At 36.7% G+C, this 17,005-nt stretch overlaps 3 protein-coding genes across 3 annotated transcripts; 1 reads left to right on the top strand and 2 right to left on the bottom strand.

The window, feature by feature from the left end:
* The first annotated feature begins 8,237 nt into the window (after window positions 1-8,237).
* Window positions 8,238-10,700, top strand: LOC120197522 (extensin-2-like). The gene is made up of 4 exons (XM_039199028.1): window positions 8,238-8,458; window positions 8,597-9,429; window positions 9,498-9,888; window positions 10,335-10,700. The coding sequence occupies exons 1-4, from the start codon at window positions 8,257-8,259 to the stop codon at window positions 10,577-10,579; spliced, it is 1,671 nt and encodes a 556-aa protein (XP_039054959.1). The 5' UTR covers window positions 8,238-8,256; the 3' UTR covers window positions 10,580-10,700.
* A 1,575-nt stretch (window positions 10,701-12,275) lies between these two features.
* On the bottom strand, window positions 12,276-12,986 carry LOC120197658. Its single transcript, XM_039199097.1, has 2 exons — window positions 12,740-12,986; window positions 12,276-12,605 (listed from the first exon to the last, which is right to left on the bottom strand). Exons 1-2 carry the CDS (start codon window positions 12,831-12,833, stop codon window positions 12,385-12,387), a joined length of 315 nt encoding a protein of 104 aa, XP_039055028.1. The 5' UTR covers window positions 12,834-12,986; the 3' UTR covers window positions 12,276-12,384.
* Window positions 12,987-13,045: 59 nt separating this feature from the next.
* LOC120197326 lies at window positions 13,046-15,658 on the bottom strand. The gene is made up of 5 exons (XM_039198897.1): window positions 15,627-15,658; window positions 15,150-15,234; window positions 14,998-15,064; window positions 13,761-14,861; window positions 13,046-13,676 (listed from the first exon to the last, which is right to left on the bottom strand). The coding sequence occupies exons 1-4, from the start codon at window positions 15,656-15,658 to the stop codon at window positions 14,542-14,544; spliced, it is 504 nt and encodes a 167-aa protein (XP_039054828.1). The 3' UTR covers window positions 13,046-13,676; window positions 13,761-14,541.
* Window positions 15,659-17,005: the final 1,347 nt, after the last annotated feature.

The following is a 17,005-nucleotide window of genomic DNA, read 5'->3' as shown; positions in this document are numbered from 1 at the left end:
ATCTTCTAGGACAGTACATTGTTGTTGATTCTGCAACTATTGCTTCTCATTTCGGGTTAGATGATGATGGTGTGTTTGACGAAAAAGAATCTGTGGCTTATCCCTATACTCCTAATGCTAGTGTCAGTACCCTTCGAACCATCACGACCGTTTCCTTCATTTTATTATTTCTTGGTGGTTCGTCCTTCTGCTGGTAGGTACTCCACTCTACGTGCTAGGATTTATGGTGGATATATTGTATTAAAAATAAAATCAAAATAAATCTTCCACAGGTCATTTTTAGTCAACTAGTAGACATCGTAAACATTGTTCCTTCTAAACATGTTGAAACATTAGCCTATGGATGTCTACTTAGTAATATGTTTATCAAATTTGGTCTAGACGTTTCTTTCGACACTCCCATTCCTCTCCAAAATCAAATCAATCTCACTTCTTTAAAGAAAGCGGATTAGGTTAAGATGAACGCACCGATTTTTGGGTCTTCCGACCAAATAAACAAACTCCGGGAGCTAGTTCTTCTCGTACTCCTCCTCCTCCTCCGGCTGCGAATGTTGATCCCGAGCTTCAAGGGATATTTCAAGATATTGACGATCCAGCTAATACACCGGAACCCGCTCGGCAAGAAGATCAAACACCACCTTATTTCTGATCTTTTTAGAGGCATTTGATCTACGATTTGCTTCCATGGAGTCTCAGATTACTGAGTTTCAGAGGGAGATGCGTGATCGTATGGATGATCTGACTCTTGAAGTTCGAGCTCATTATCCTTCTCCTCCTGATCCTCTGATAGAGTAGATTTGTATTTCTTGTCATGCTTTCTTAAAATTAAAACTTGGATTGATTTTGATATTTCTGGTTTCTTTGTTTTTGATACTTTGACTGGACTTATTTTATATTTATGGATGCTTGAACTTAATATATATATTTGGTTTGGTTATTTTTTTTTACTTTTGCATCATTAGACATATATGACCAATTATCCATTACATGTTATATGAATATTGATTTATGAAACTAATGGCTAACCTCTCTTTTGATTGTGATCTTAGCAGCTTATAATTAATAAATCAATTGGCTTAAGTTTTTTAAAACATTCTTCTTTAAAACGTTTTATAGAGTCTTTTTGATTTAACAAAAAGGGGGAGAAGATGTGTGTCATAGTAAGGAGGAGTAATTTTTCAAAAGCTGATTTCAAAAATAATTTTCTAAATCTTAAAATTTCCCAAGTGTTTTGTTATATCAAAAAGGGGGAGATTGTTAAAAACATTTTTGATATTTTGATATAACAAATTAAGTTAAATAAATTTTAAGATTTTTACAAATGATTTTACAATTTATATTCGATTCAATTTATCGAATATCAAATTATTACTCCAAGTCTTTGAAGATCAATTTTAATCCTTACTAAATGTGTAAAATTGTGATTTGTACTTAAACTATTTTTGAAACAATTTTTCAAAGTATTTTAAACCAAAATCAAGCCTTAAATCAATTTTTCAAAGATGCATCAATACCATGCATCGATGCATCAATGAATAAATTGAAACATCGACTGCATTCCATGCACCGATGCACTCTCCATGCATCGATGCACTTTGATTTAATTAAAACATCGAATGCATTTGATGCATCGATGCACAATTCATGCATCGATGCACCAGGCTATTTTTCAAACATCGAATGCACTTCATGCATCGATGCACTCTTAGTGCACCGATGCACTAGGAGTCCAACGGTTAAAATATTTGAAATTTTACACTGATGCACCGATGCATAATGGTCATGCATCGATGCATGAGACGCTCCCACCCAGAAAATTAATTGTTTTCACACAATAACGGCTCTATTGACTCCACTAATTATCACCAACGTTCAGAATTGATTCAAGGAGTATTTAAACAAGTTTAGAAGCCATTGATCAACAAGAAGAAACATCAAACAATTAGAATCAAGAGAGAATCAAAGAGAAAGCATCAAACCTCAAGTTTGAGCATTTCAAGCCTATTTTTCATTCAATATTCATTTTGCTTTCAAGAACACTTATTGTACTCAATTGTATTTATTCTTGAGTGTTCTTTCTTTGTTCTAGAATTGTGCAAACATATTTGCCTTGTGAGGTTTTTCTTGTAAGTTTGCAAATTTGTATTTCTCTTTGAGAAAAGAGTGTTCTCAAGAATTGGAGTATATTCTTGAGGGAGTTGTAAGGTTATCTCTTTGGCCTCAAAAGAAAGAACAAATTAGTGAATTTGTTGGAAAATCCTTAGTGTGGATAGCTAAGGTAGTGGACGTAGACTTTGGTTGATAAAGTCGAACCACTCTAAATCGCTGTGCAATTTCTTTCAATTTTCTGCAAAAGCTTCCACCAAAATTTTTATTGCCAATTCACCCCCCTCTTGGCCAATTCAGTCAATCGATTAAATCAACATGAACTAAATGGGGTTGCTTTCTTTTTAAAAATTGACTTGAGGTCTGGATATTGGCAAATTAGAATCAAGGATGAAGATATTTACAAAACTGCTTTTAGGACCCATCAAGGACACTATGAATTTAAAGTCATGCCTTTTTGCCTTACTAATGCTCCAGCTACTTTTCAAGCTTTGATGAATGATTTGTTTGGAGCATACTTAAGGAAGTTTGTTCTTGTATTTTTTGATGATATATTGGTTTACAGTCCTAGTATGGAAGAGCATAAACAGCATATAAGAACTGTGTTAGAGGTGCTGTTGGAAAACCAGTTATATGCTAAAATGAGTAAGTGCTTCTTTGGACAGCAGCAAGTGGAATATTTAGGGCATTTAATATCAGCTGATGGGGTGGTAATAGATCCTAACAAAATTAAAGCAATGAAGCAGTGGCCTTTGCCTAAAAATCTGAAAGCTTTGAGAGGATTTTTGGGTTTAACTGGATATTAAAGAAAATTTATCAGATTATATAGGGAATTGAGTAAGCCCTTAACCAATATATTAAAAAAGGATGGGTTCCATTGGTCTCAAGAAGCTATAACAGCTTTTGAAAAGCTAAAGGAAGTTATGTGCAATGCTCCAGTTTTGGCTTTGCCTAATTTTGAGCAGAAATTTTTTTTGGAAACTGATGCTAGTTCCAAAGGGATTGGAGTTGTTCTTTCTCAAGCAGGGAGACCTATAGCCTATTTGAGTAAAGCTTTGGGTCCTAAACATGAAGATCTGTCAATCTATGAGAAGGAGTATTTGGCCATTTTGATGGCAGTTTCTCATTGGAGGCATTATCTAGAGAGTGGTTCTTTTGTCATTAAAACAAACCATGAGCCCTTAAAACATTTACTTGAGCAGAAGCTAACTAGAACTATCTAGAATAAGGGACTGACAAAGTTATTGGGGTTGGATTATATTATTCAGTATAGGAAGGGTAAATCTAACAAAGCTGCAGATGCACTCTCTAGACAGCAATTGGATTCTGGTAAATTTGTTCAAATGGGAGTTACTGTTATAACTCCTACTTGGGTCCATGATATTGAAAAGAGTTATGAAGAAGATGATATAGGTCAAGAGAAAATACCTATTCTGGTTATTAATCCAGATCAACTACAAGACTGGAAATTAATGAAAGGAGTCTTGTATTTTAAAAAGAATATTTATGTGGGCAGCAAGGGGGATCTTAGACAGAATATAATTGTGGCTTTGCATGATTCACCACAAGGAGGTCACTCAGGTATTCAAGCTACTTATCAGAAAATTAAGTCTTATTTTTTCTGGCCAAGAATGAAAGTTTTAATTCAAGAGCATATCCAACAGTGTGATGTGTGTCAGAGGACTAAAACAGAACATATTGTTAAGCCAGGTTTGTTACAGCCTATTCTAGTCCCAAACAATGCTTGGGAAGTGATTAAAATAGACTCATTGAAGGTTTGCCATCTTCAACAAAGTAATTGCATTTTGGTGGTGATTGATAAATTCACTAAGTATGCTCATTTTATGCCATTATCTCATCCCTATACAGTATTGGAAGTTGCTAGAGTTTGTCTTGATCAGGTTTATAAGTTACATGGTCCTCCTAAAGTGGCAATTTCTGATAGGGATAAGTCTTTCACTAGTCTGTTTTGGCAGGAATTAATGACAATTGGGTCTACTATTATTTAGTATTGCTTATCATCCTAAGACAGATGGTCAAACAGAGAGATTGAATCAATGCTTAGAGCAGTATTTGAGGAGTATGTGTTTTTTGAAACCTTAGACTTGGTCTAAATGGTTACCTATGGCGAAATGGTGGTACAACACTAATTACCTGCTCTACAGATGACCATTTGAAGCTTTTATGGATATAAGGCCCTACGTGACATGGACAATAGACTCTAGAGTACAGGCAGTGCAAGATGTCATGCAACACAGAGAACAGTTGAATTCATTATTGAGGGAGAAATTACTGAAAGCTACCAATAGAATGAAACATATGAGTGACAAACATAGAACATATAGGGAGTTTCAAATTGGCGATGAAGTTTACCTGAAACCCTAGCCTTACAGACAAACATCATTGGCCCTTAGAAGAAATTTGAAGCTTGCTGCCCGTTATTTTGGACCCTACAAAATTCAAAGGAGAATTAGTCAGGTTGCTTACAAATTAGAACTACCTGCAAATTCGAAGATACATCCAGTCTTTCACGTAAGTTTACTTAAGAAGAAAGTAGGGGGAAAAAGACTTATCTCGATTGATCCTCCTGAGGTAGCGTCGAATGGACAACTAAAGATTTATCCAACCCTTGTTTTGGATCAATGAGTGATTACAAGGCAGAATAGAGCAGTCATTCAATTGCTCATTCAATGGACGAATATGGGACCAACAGAAGCAACCTGGGAAGACTACACGGTTTTGCGACAACAATTTCCTCAATTCGATCATTGGGGACAAGAATCTTCTGAAGGAGGGGGTATTGTTATGATGGCAGGGAAGTTAGGGTTTGATCGTGGTGATTTGGGGGAGATTTCGAAGAAAGGATTGGGAGACAATAGCAATAATTGGGGGAAGAATCGAAAAACATTAGGGATTGGAAAGGGGGTAGGGATTGATGTTATAATTGAGATTGGGAATCGAGGGAAAATTGGGGAAACGACTGAGATATTTGAGGAGGTTAGTGGGTATATTCTGATATCCAATATTATTTAATTTTGGGCTTCTAAATGGGCTTGAGTCTGTTAGAAGAATATTAGGAGAGATGTGAATATGGTGAGTCAGCAGAGTTGGTTATTTTGTTAGAGATGATGTTTTGACAGCTGGCATTGTATATACATAATGTGTACGACCCTTTAAGGGATTATCTATGAATGAAGAACTTTTTCTGTACCTAAATCTCTATTTCTGAAATTAAAATCTTCTATTTCTTATCCTAAATCATAACACATTATCACGAGTTTTGATCGAGATGGGAACACCCCTTTGACTGTAAACAAGACTTGGTTGTGTGGTTCCGAAGCAGCACTGTTTCTTCCATTGAAAGCCTAACCTGACTGGTTATCATATGAATATCTGCAAGCATGATCTCAGCTTTTGCAGCTGAGAAAGGTTGTATGTATTGAGTAGCAATCACGGAATTTGTCATCAAAGTAAAGACCGAGATACATGTGACTAAAATTGATGCTCAGCTTCTTGTTTGGATTCGTGAAGGTAGCCAGTAGACTAACATTAGCATTGAGCAGGTAAACCATGTTGAGAGAGGCTGCATGCAAGGTGATGCCACCGAGATACAACGTACTAATGTTAAATGTTTAATGAGTTTAGTTTTTTTTATCTTATCCGATTCGATGAAATTCATTTTTTTTAATTATTATACAGATAAGTAAAAACACAAATAATTCATAAAAGAAAAACTGAAACAGAAAGCCGATGGTAGCAGAGAGGGAGACGGCGTGAATGTGCATGGGACATGTGTTTCCTGTTTCGGTATTGATTGTTTAGGGAGCTGACCCAACAACTTTGGCTTGCACTTCGGCCGCCCCATATTCCATGTGGTTCTCTGTATAAAACTAATCAACCTTCAAAATTATGTCACTTTTTATTATATTTAAATTAAAATCAAGTCAAGACGAAGAACTCTCGGTTGTTAAAAAAATATTATTCTCTTTTAAGGTTCTGAGTTTGACCGACTGCGTTGTAGAGCGTTGTCATAATTAAGAAATATCATGAATATACATTATCTTATAAATACATCATACTATTCTAAAAAAATTGAGTCAAGACCAAATACATAAAAAAGTTGTTTTTGTCGGGAATCCCCATACTATAAAAATGGAGTTAAGAAATGGATGGACCTCTAAAAAGGGTGTATCATCTTTAAGGGGCATAAGACAATTTTATCAAGTTTTAACTTCAAAACATTAAATTCTCAAGGGACTAAACAAGAAATTGTTCCATTAGGGATGATACACTCCCAACATTTTCAAAAACAAAGGAACTCTTATGTATTGAGTTGATTTCATTAAAAATCCTTAAACTATAGTTCAAACTATAAATCAATCCTCAAATTTTAAAACATTTCTAATTGAATCCCCATACTATCAATATCATTTCAATCAAATCCTTTTGTTAGTCTAGCTATCAACACAAGTGTTCAATGTTAGCGATCTTACTCGTAGCATATTGAAAACCCACTAGCCAAAATTTAAACATTATGCCCTTAAATGTTAATGATACAATCTATCTTTAATATCTCAAATCTAAACTGTCCATATAACTTGTATACGGATTTTAATATTTCAACATCATGTCTGAGTTAATCTTTAATATTTGGTCATATAATTAAACTAACGTAAAGATATAATTAATTAAAATATTTTAAAATTTAGAAATCGATTTTCTATCGGTTTAATCTATGGTTAACATCAGGCACATGCAACTCATTTTCCATCTTATTAACCTTCCATCGTGCCTCTTATCACGAGAACATGGGAGCAATTTTGATGGAGAGATTGTGTATTCATGGTCGGTTTTATGATTTCTCCCTAAATAAAAAAATAAAATAAATAATTAGTTAGCTTCATTCAATGAATATGCAATCCGAAGTATTGCAAACATTAAACATAGAATAAATTTACTCTAACCAAACGATCTAATGGTTAAGGAATTATTGTCATCTCTTGAAGTCATGGGTTCGAGCACCACAGGAGTATAAGCGTTTCATGTTTATTGTCAAAGCGTTGAGGTCTTTTGGATCCTACCCATATATATATAGACTTGGAAGCTCAAACTTCGGATTTGAATCAAACAGTATATTTATACCAATATTTAATTCCCATAACAAACCAAATAACTTTTTTAATTCAATTTATCAATAACTCGAAAAAATCAACTTTGTCACGTAATTTTATTAAATTTAAATGAATATCTTACAAATTTAGATCAACTTAATTGATTCTGCTCCGAGATTTCTCCAAGATATCTTAGAAGCTGATTCTAATGGTTCCTTTAGTAGTTCTCTTAGTTTGTAAAGCTTTGCTTCCTTCATATTTCAAAAAATTAATATAATATACCTAAGTAGTAATCCAAAGTAGAAAATAAGCCATCGACTTAACGGTTGGTTACATATCAATAATCTATAACCTAATATAGAGGCAATGCCTTGTTGCATGGAAAAGCACACACATATAATTTTTAACGAATTGTTATAATTAATGATTAAATTTATCAAATTTTATAATTATTATAATATTATAGTGATCATTTTATAAAAGTTCAATAAATTTAATGATTATTTATAATTTTTAAAAGTTTAGTGATCGAAATGATATATTTTTTTGTACATGAAAGTTTAGGTCAGGGGTGACTTTCCCAATCCAGGGTCAAGGCATACCTAAGACCTAATTGGAATTTACATAAGAGTTTATAGATTGCCCACCAAAAGTGATGGTGATAGGATTCGAACTACTAATAGGTTTAACGCGGTAAGACGTTAGATCTTTTAAGTAATGTTAGTAATTTAAATTCTGACGTTTTGAATATAAAAAACTGAGATAAGAATATCGTTTTCATGATGAATTTTTGCATTACTCAATCTAAATTAATTGATAGTCTTCAAATGTAGATGGTTCTAAAAAAGTATAAGTATTTAGCTAATACATATAATACAAAACACCCTCTCTCTCTCTCTCTCTTGACATTTTCATGATAAATCATTGACTAATTAGGATGAGTTGTAGCGAAGCACGAACGAAATTTAAGCAATATTTTAAAGAGTTAGATCCAGCCTTGTATTTTTCATTAAAATAAGAACATTATTTATTACAGAAAATGATGCAAGAGAGCACTATAAAAATGGTGTTAGCTATAATATCACCACGCAAACAACAAATCTACGATAGAGTTCAATTACTTGCAATGAGACGGCCAGGGCTGGTTTATGCCTTGGCATTTTGCCTCGTAGTCACTACGGTTGCAGCTGCCTCGGAACCTTACAAGCATGCATCTCCCCTGCCACCAAAACATCCCATCGATTACAAGTCACCCCCACCTCCTTTAAAATCTCCACCCCCACCACCTCCGTACATATATAAATCTCCTCCACCACCAGTTTATTCCCCACCTCCTCCTTATGTTTACATGTCACCTCCTCCACCAAAGTATTCACCACCACCTCCTTACATTTATAAGTCTCCACCACCAGTTCACTCCCCACCTCCACCATATGTCTACAAGTCTCCACCACCGCCAGTCCACTCCCCACCTCCACCATATGTCTACAAGTCTCCTCCACCACCAGTCCACTCCCCACCTCCTCCTTATGTTTACAAGTCACCTCCTCCACCAAAACATTCACCGCCACCTCCTTACATCTATAAGTCTCCACCACCACCAGTTCACTCCCCACCTCCACCATATGTTTACAAGTCACCTCCACCACCAGTCCACTCCCCGCCTCCTCCTTATGTTTATAAGTCACCTCCTCCACCAAAATATTCATCGCCACCTCCTTACATTTATAAGTCTCCACCACCACCAGTTCACTCCCCACCTCCACCATATGTCTACAAGTCTCCACCACCGCCAATCCACTCCCCACCTCCTCCTTATGTTTACAAGTCACCTCCTCCACCAAAGCATTCACTGCCTCCTCCTTACATCTATAAGTCTCCACCACCACCAGTCCACTCCCCACCTCCACCATATGTCTACAAGTCTCCACCACCGCCAGTCCACTCTCCACCTCCTCCTTATGTTTACAAGTCACCTCCTCCACCAAAGCATTCACCACCACCTCCTTACATCTATAAGTCTCCACCACCACCAGTTTATTCCCCACCTCCACCATATGTCTACAAGTCTCCACCACCGCCAATCCACTCCCCACCTCCTCCTTATGTTTACAAGTCACCTCCTCCACCAAAGCATTCACCGCCTCCTCCTTACATCTATAAGTCTCCACCACCACCAGTCCACTCCCCACCTCCACCATATGTCTACAAGTCTCCACACCGCCAGTCCACTCTCTACCTCCTCCTTATGTTTACAAGTCACCTCCTCCACCAAAGCATTCACCACCACCACCAGTTTTTTCCCCACCTCCACCATATGTCTACAAGTCTCCACCACCGCCAGTCCACTCTCCACCTCCTCCTTATGTTTACAAGTCACCTCCTCTACCAAAGCATTCACCGCCACCTCCTTACATCTATAAGTCTCCACCACCACCAGTTCATTCTCCACCTCCACCATATGTCTACAAGTCTCCACCACCGCCAGTCCACTCTCCACCTCCTCCTTATGTTTACAAGTCACCTCCTCCACCAAAGCATTCACCGCCACCTCCTTACATTTATAAGTCTCCACCACCACCAGTTCATTCCCCACCTCCACCATATGTCTACAAGTCTCCACCACCGCCAGTCCACTCTCCACCTCCTCCTTATGTTTACAAGTCACCTCCTCCACCAAGCATTCACCACCACCTCCTTACATCTATAAGTCTCCACCACCACCAGTTTATTCCCACCTCCACCATATGTCTACAAGTCTCCACCACCGCCAGTCCATTCCCCACCTCCTCCACCAAAGCATTCACCGCCACCTCCTTACATTTATAAGTCTCCACCACCGCCAGTTCACTCCCCACCTTCTCCATATATCTATAAGTCACCTCCACCACCCGTCCATTCACCACCCCCACCTTACATTTACAAGTCTCCACCACCACCGATTCACTCCCCACCTCCACCATATGCTTACAAGTCTCCACCACCACCGTCCACTCCCCACCTCCACCATATGTTTACAAGTCTCCACCACCACCAGTTCACTCCCCACCTCCACCATATGTCTACAAGTCACCTCCACCACCGTTCATTCACCACCTCCACCATATGTCTACAAGTCTCCACCACCAATACACTCCCCACCTCCTCCCTATATCTATAAGTCACCTCCACCACCAGTACACTCTCCACCTCCTCCTTATATCTACAAGTCACCTCCACCATCACATCCTAAACCACATCCTCATCCTCATCCTCATCCTAAGCCTCATCCCCTGCACCCCCACCCCCCACATCCCAAGACTCCATCACCTCCAAAACCCAAATATATTTACAGTTCACCTCCACCTCCAAAAGGTTACTAAGGTGATGTTTACTCTCTAGTCGTTACGAAGTCCGTTGTGAGTTTATAACTCATAATATATCTCGAAGAAACAAAATAATTTAAAGTCGTCAACCGTTGTTCACTTTTACGTTACAAATCTATTATTATCAGTTCCTTGTAAGAAATAAAATTAGTAAATTATTTATTCCGTGAGGTTTTTTTTTTGTTTTCCATCGTGGTGTTGTATTCAAATTTAATTCAAGTTTAAATCTTTTAAAATCGCTGGAAAAAAAATCAAAATTAAGATTAGCCATATACACAAGAATTCTCAAACAAGTAGAGATACTAACTTTACACATTATTTAAATCTAACTTTTATGTCACAGAATAATTTTTTTAATGGGGACATAATACTCGAATATGATCTATGATATCAATGAATAACAATTACCACTTTAATTGCGGTTTAGTTGGGTAAAGAATAAATTTTCTAAAGGACATTTGGCTCTTGAAATGCATGATTATACAGAGTTATCTTAATCTTTCATTCTCATGAAATTTCTTCATTTACTTGTTTATAGCAAAGCAAACAAAAAATAATAGTAGACCTCGTGTGAGCTTTTATCCAATGTATAATATAATAATGAAATTAGGAGAACACTTCTCGATCATATTTATTTTAAATTACTCTGAATATGTAATAAATATAAAATAATTAATAAATTAAATTGTCAAAATCTAAACCCAACCCAATTCTAGAAGCGAATTAATTACCCGATACAAAGTTATAAATGTTTGATTAAATTGATTTTATCTATTTTAATTGGTCGGTTTAATTTTATTGAATTATGATCGATCAAATCATTCGATTTAAAAAATTAACCAAATCAACCATTTACTCAAGACTAATATAATTAAGGTACAATTGAGGCGAAGACAATCCTCTGACCCAATTTACTCCATATACAAATATTAAGATTAAAATTTCTAATATTGTTTAAAAAATATAATGCATAAACTTACTAAATCAACTGGTTATTAGTTAAATAGGAAAGTTATTAATAAATCACGTAATAGTACCAACCAATATTTATATAAGAATATGACATGTAACGATGAAAATTATATAATACTATATATTAAAAATATTAAATTTTATTATGCTTACCATATAAATGAACCGAACTATATTTTACGTAAAAATTATTTCAGTCACTTTCAACAAATGATTATTGATGCGGCGTAAAATAAAATTTATATAGATCCATCTACTTCGTGTTTGAATTCTCAAATAAAGTTTCTTTTAATTATTTTATTTAAAAACTATATAAAAATACAAAATTAAGGATATAATTTATTGACTGCTTAATTTAAAACATAGAGATTATTATGGAAATGACGATTCCAACAAAATTTATTCCATCCAAAACATCGAAATTGGAACCTTTGACCTTTGCTTAAGAGATCTTGATAGAACCTAACCAAAAGAGTTCAGTTTTTATCAACAAAAAAAAAAAAAATAGTGTGCTCGAGCTCTAATCGGAAAACATTAAGTTTTAACCGAGCTTCGAGTCTCGAATTTAAAGTTTGAGGCAGGTTTCGAGTTTAATACATAAAAGTTGGGTCAAAGGTTTTGAGCTTAAATACATAAAAGTTAGGTAGGTTTTTATACACTATTTATCCTACTTCGGCCAAAAAAGAGTTGCGATAAAACCACATTACATGCCTATGACTAACACAAACTGGAATGGGACGAAGAAAGGAACTATATGTGCACGGAATATCTTGTGAGAGAGCTCTAAATTTCGGGTATGACTATCGAAATCATGAACAGATATAGAGTAATCATTGAAATATATAATTCCGCATACCTATCTCAGTTACCACTTCATCATGCATCTCATTTCTTTCTGGATGCGACTGAATTCCAGATTTCAGGAGATCTTCCAGATACCACGGAACAGAAATGGCTTTATATGCTCGTGAACCTGTATAAACGAAATGAAACTCTTTGTTTCTAGCATCTTTATCGACGAACAGGTGATCTAGACCTTGACGTCCTTCCCCTGAAAAAAGAAGTTCATAAAGTAAACAAAGTAGAGAAACCTAAAAAGCTGGAAGATTCGGAACCCTGATGCTTTTACCTGGTTTGACGATGGTTGTTTATGTCGCATAAACACTTAATCCAATTCTAACATACCTGGTAGTCTCAGAAGAATAGGGAGAATGCCTGCGCTGAGAATGATTGCTATGTGTGACCGCAAATCTTGTCTAGAAATGAAAATATACATCATACTGATTTGGTAAGTTAAAACATATATAAATCTAGAAAAATGCTCAGCCTTGTGCAGAGTCAAACTCGATAATGACCAGCTAGTTACGTTATCGTTTTTCTTTTGGTGATAAATGGAAACTAAATACCTTCAAACAATAACTATGAAACTGCAAGCAACCAAACCCTTGGGAAAGAGGGGAAAAACACAAAGAAAGTAACAGCCAGTTCTTATTGAATAAATCATATAGAGCAACAAGAGCTTCGGGAACATTCAATATAGCACCATTACCGATGTTGTCAAAATTTCCATCCAATTTGTGTTAGAGAACGTAAACTGAAGTCAGACGTGAATAATAATAATAATCGGTGTAGCTATAGAAGAGTTAAGATGACATAAAAAGCAAGAAATATAGGTCACTTAAAAGAAAGGTAAGACTTGACATTTCCATAGTCACAACCAGACTACAAACTTTTAACCAAAAAACTAGGTTTGTGGGAACCATCCACTAAAATCACAAAAGAACTTGCAGGCAGAAACAGTAATAAGCAGAAGTAATTCAAATGGGATAGAATATGAACGAGGTGCTTCCTCGGGCTATAAATACACCATGAAAGTTGAAGTCATATAGTTCAGTACACGGTAGCATTTGGAAAAGGTCAAAATGTTTCTTTAGTTTAAGTTCCTATTAATTATCTCGACCGTATCTGCATAAAAACATTAGAACAGACCAAACCTGCAAAGGGCTCAGTCTGCATAAAAAGAAAATACAAAACATGAATAGAAATGATCAAATACTGATACAGTTACCTTCTTCTAGACTTGATAGGAGAAGGTGATGACCGTTTTCTTGAACGCGACTTTCTGTAGTACACAACAGAAAATAAACTAAATAGCTCAATCGAATGAAAAAAAGGAATAAAAAACCATTAGATCTCAATGACAAACCTCTTAGAACCATCTGATGTTTAATCACTTGATTCATTGGCATGATCACTAGTCATCCTTGCTCTTTCTGCCTCTACAGCTAATTGACGAGGACCTTCTACTTTTGTGCCGGCTTGAGTCACTTCCACGTTTATGTCTTGTTTTATCTTCTTCTTTTGTCCGTTCTCTTTTCCTGCCAACATCTTCTTTAGCACTAGCCCTTTTAAATCTATCTGCATCTTTCCTGTCATCCTTGGCATCGTGATGAATGAATATTTTTCTTGAATCAGAATCCTTGGCTTTGTCCACAGATTTAGGCTCTTTTTCTCTCACATTTGAGTCATTTCGATCTTCTATGTTTTGCTTTCTAAGCCTTTCATCCTCTCTCATATAATTCTCATCTCCTTTCTGCTCTCCCCTACTCTCAACAACCTCCAACTCCCTACCACTACCAAGGTCTTTACTGAACGAAATCTTTCTACTTTCTTGTCGATCATTCTTATCTGATTTTAATTTCATTTCCCTACCTTGAGATTCGGGTTTTGTTGATTTCTTACCAGCATATCCATCAGGCAGCTCAGAATCAGATTTTGTTGTCACCCGTTCCCCTAAAGTAATAATCATCTTAGAACCATTATTTCCATCTTGAAGCTTTCCACTATTAATATTACTTTCATATCCTGATGCCACCTAAGAAGAAAATAATTTTTCAAAGTTCCTATCTGCACTGTCATCAGTAGTGTCACTTCTGTTTTTTGACTTCATATCACTTTCCAAGTTCTTTTCAACTCCCCTATGCTCATCAAGTACTTCCTGTGAAATACCTCTCTGTTAGACCATTGTCTTGTGAAAGCTTGTTAGTGCTGGACTGCACAACAGAATCATTACTCCTTGAATATGTCATCCTGGAACTTTGAATTTCACCATCTACATCTTCATCATCAGAGGCATAATTTGCAAGGCCTAGTACATTGCCAGGGGAGCTTGAACTAGATTTTTCTTCGGCAGTGTCTGGTTCTTTTGCTTTACCTGGAACTAGTACCCTTGCAGAAGCCTTCGGAGTTGGAATAAGTGAAGAAGATGGTGATTCCTTGTGATTTGAAGCAACAGAGTTGTGGTCAACTGCAGTTCAGCAGTTACTAGAAAATGGTGAATTTAAAAGAAAATATATCATCATGAATATATATATATATATTTATATATCATAACAGACTTCAGTATTTGCATAAGAAATATCCAGATGCCAGCACCCACTTACCTTCAATTATTGAGCCATCTTCATTAACAACAATGGTTGCAATTTCATTAAACAGCTCATCTGTGACCTGAACAAAAACATGAATTAGATCAACTGCGCATGCACACACAGAAACACAATAAAACAACCATAAGTGCTTAAACAGTAGCAACCTTTAAAAGGACTTCAGTTAGCACGAAAGCAGGGACGTTATCCCTTGCGGGGAGGGCTGTTTTAGTAAAATCTGTCTTGAATGCACTGCCGAATTACTATATGTCTTTGCTCAAATTGCCTTCTGGTGTTCGGAAAAAGTTGGAGTCACTAATGGCAAAATTTTTTTATGGAGCTCGGCACAGAAAAGTCGGATCCACTGAGTGAATTAGTCGACAGTATGCAAAAAGAAAGATTACGGGGGTTTGAGTATCACGAATTTAAATCTAATGAATAGAGCTCAATTGGGGAAATGGGTTTGCAAGTTTAGCAGTGAAAATGAGTCCTGTTAGAAGAGGATGGTATGTTGTAAATACAATTTAGATAGAAGTTCGATTTTGTTGGACAAGAATCTGCCTCCCCTTGCGACTTGGATTTGGAAAGGAGTAATCAATAACTATTGGACGAATGATGCCTTTGGCTTGTGTTTTCGAAATCACCTTATTTTGCAAGTGGGGAAGGGAAATTCCATTTTGTTTTGGCATGATAGTTGGTTATGCAACATTCCGCTGAAGATAAAATTCCCTAGGTTGTTCGCCTTGTCGGATAAGAAGGATGGGGTCATTACGAACTTTGGATGCCTAAGCAATGGGAGATGGGTCTGGGATATCCAAATGAGACGAAATTTGCTGGATTGGGAAACTGAACAATGGATCGAGCTATTGTCTTTGTTGGATAGTGTTCGTCTTGGATTGGAGGTGGATGATTGTTGTGCATGGAAAGGAAATGGGGAGGGTGTTTATTCGGTTAAATCGTTCATTAACTTAGTATCAAGCCAGTCCAATCCGGATTTGTCTTGGTCGAAGCTTGTTTGGGTTGGTATAGCACCTTCAAAAGTGGAGTTTTTTTATGGCAGGTGTTCCACCAGAAGTTGGTTGTTAAGATTGTTTTAATGAGTCGGGGTGTTCGAGGGATCGAGGATCCTCTCTGCCCGGTCTGTGGATTGGAGAGGGAGTTGGTGTGCCACTTGTTCTTCTCGTGCAGAGTAGTTTGGGGGATTTGGATGCGGTTTCTACGATTGTGGAATATATATACAGTTTTGCCCAATAATCCCTAGGGTTTTCTGTACTCTTGGTTTGATTTACTTTCAGATTCGGACATTTGGAAATTCGTCCCGAGTGTTGTAATGTGGAATGTATGGAAATGTCGAAATCATATGGTGTTCAAGAATGGTAGGTTGGATCAGACTAATCTTTTCTCTTTGGCTAGGTATAGGGTGGCTTCCTAGTTCTCGGCAAAGAACTCAAATTTCTCTATTCTTCTAGATTGCCTTGTGGGAGACTTAACTTTGGTTGATTTGCACCGTTTTCCTACGAAGAAAGTTTCCCCTAAGTCACAGTGGTGTCCCCCTCCTCCGGGCTTTTTTAAAGTGAATGTGGATGGGGCTGTAAGTTGCAACTGGAGGTGCAGTGGTATTAGTGGTCTGCTTAGGGATGTTGATTATAAGCGGTTGGGGTATTTCTCGGGAGCGTCCGGACCAGGCCCTCTGATTCTTGCCGTAAAGAAATTCAAGCTGGTTTAAGTTTGTTTTTGGATTCGGAGTGGAGTGATAAGGGGAGTCTTATTTTAGAAAGTGATTCTTCTATTGCTTTGAAGTGGATTAACAATCCGGAGGCAAGTCCAGTTGCTTATGTTCATTTGGTTAAGGAAATTGCCAAGCGAGTGATAGAGTACAATGTGACTATTAGGCATGTTCAGAGATGTTTTAATTGGGAAGCAGATAGTTTAACTAAGTCGGGCATAGGATAATGTGGGGTGTTTGGTTGGGTGAGGTGGGTGAGTGCTTTCGGTGTTTTTGTGGGGAACTTTTGTACTTAAA

Source organism: Hibiscus syriacus, unplaced genomic scaffold (assembly GCF_006381635.1).
Source record: "Hibiscus syriacus cultivar Baekdansim isolate YM2019G1 unplaced genomic scaffold, ASM638163v2 tig00117048_pilon, whole genome shotgun sequence".
Taxonomy (NCBI): Eukaryota; Viridiplantae; Streptophyta; class Magnoliopsida; order Malvales; family Malvaceae; genus Hibiscus; species Hibiscus syriacus.
This window is presented reverse-complemented; position numbering and strand designations above follow the sequence as displayed.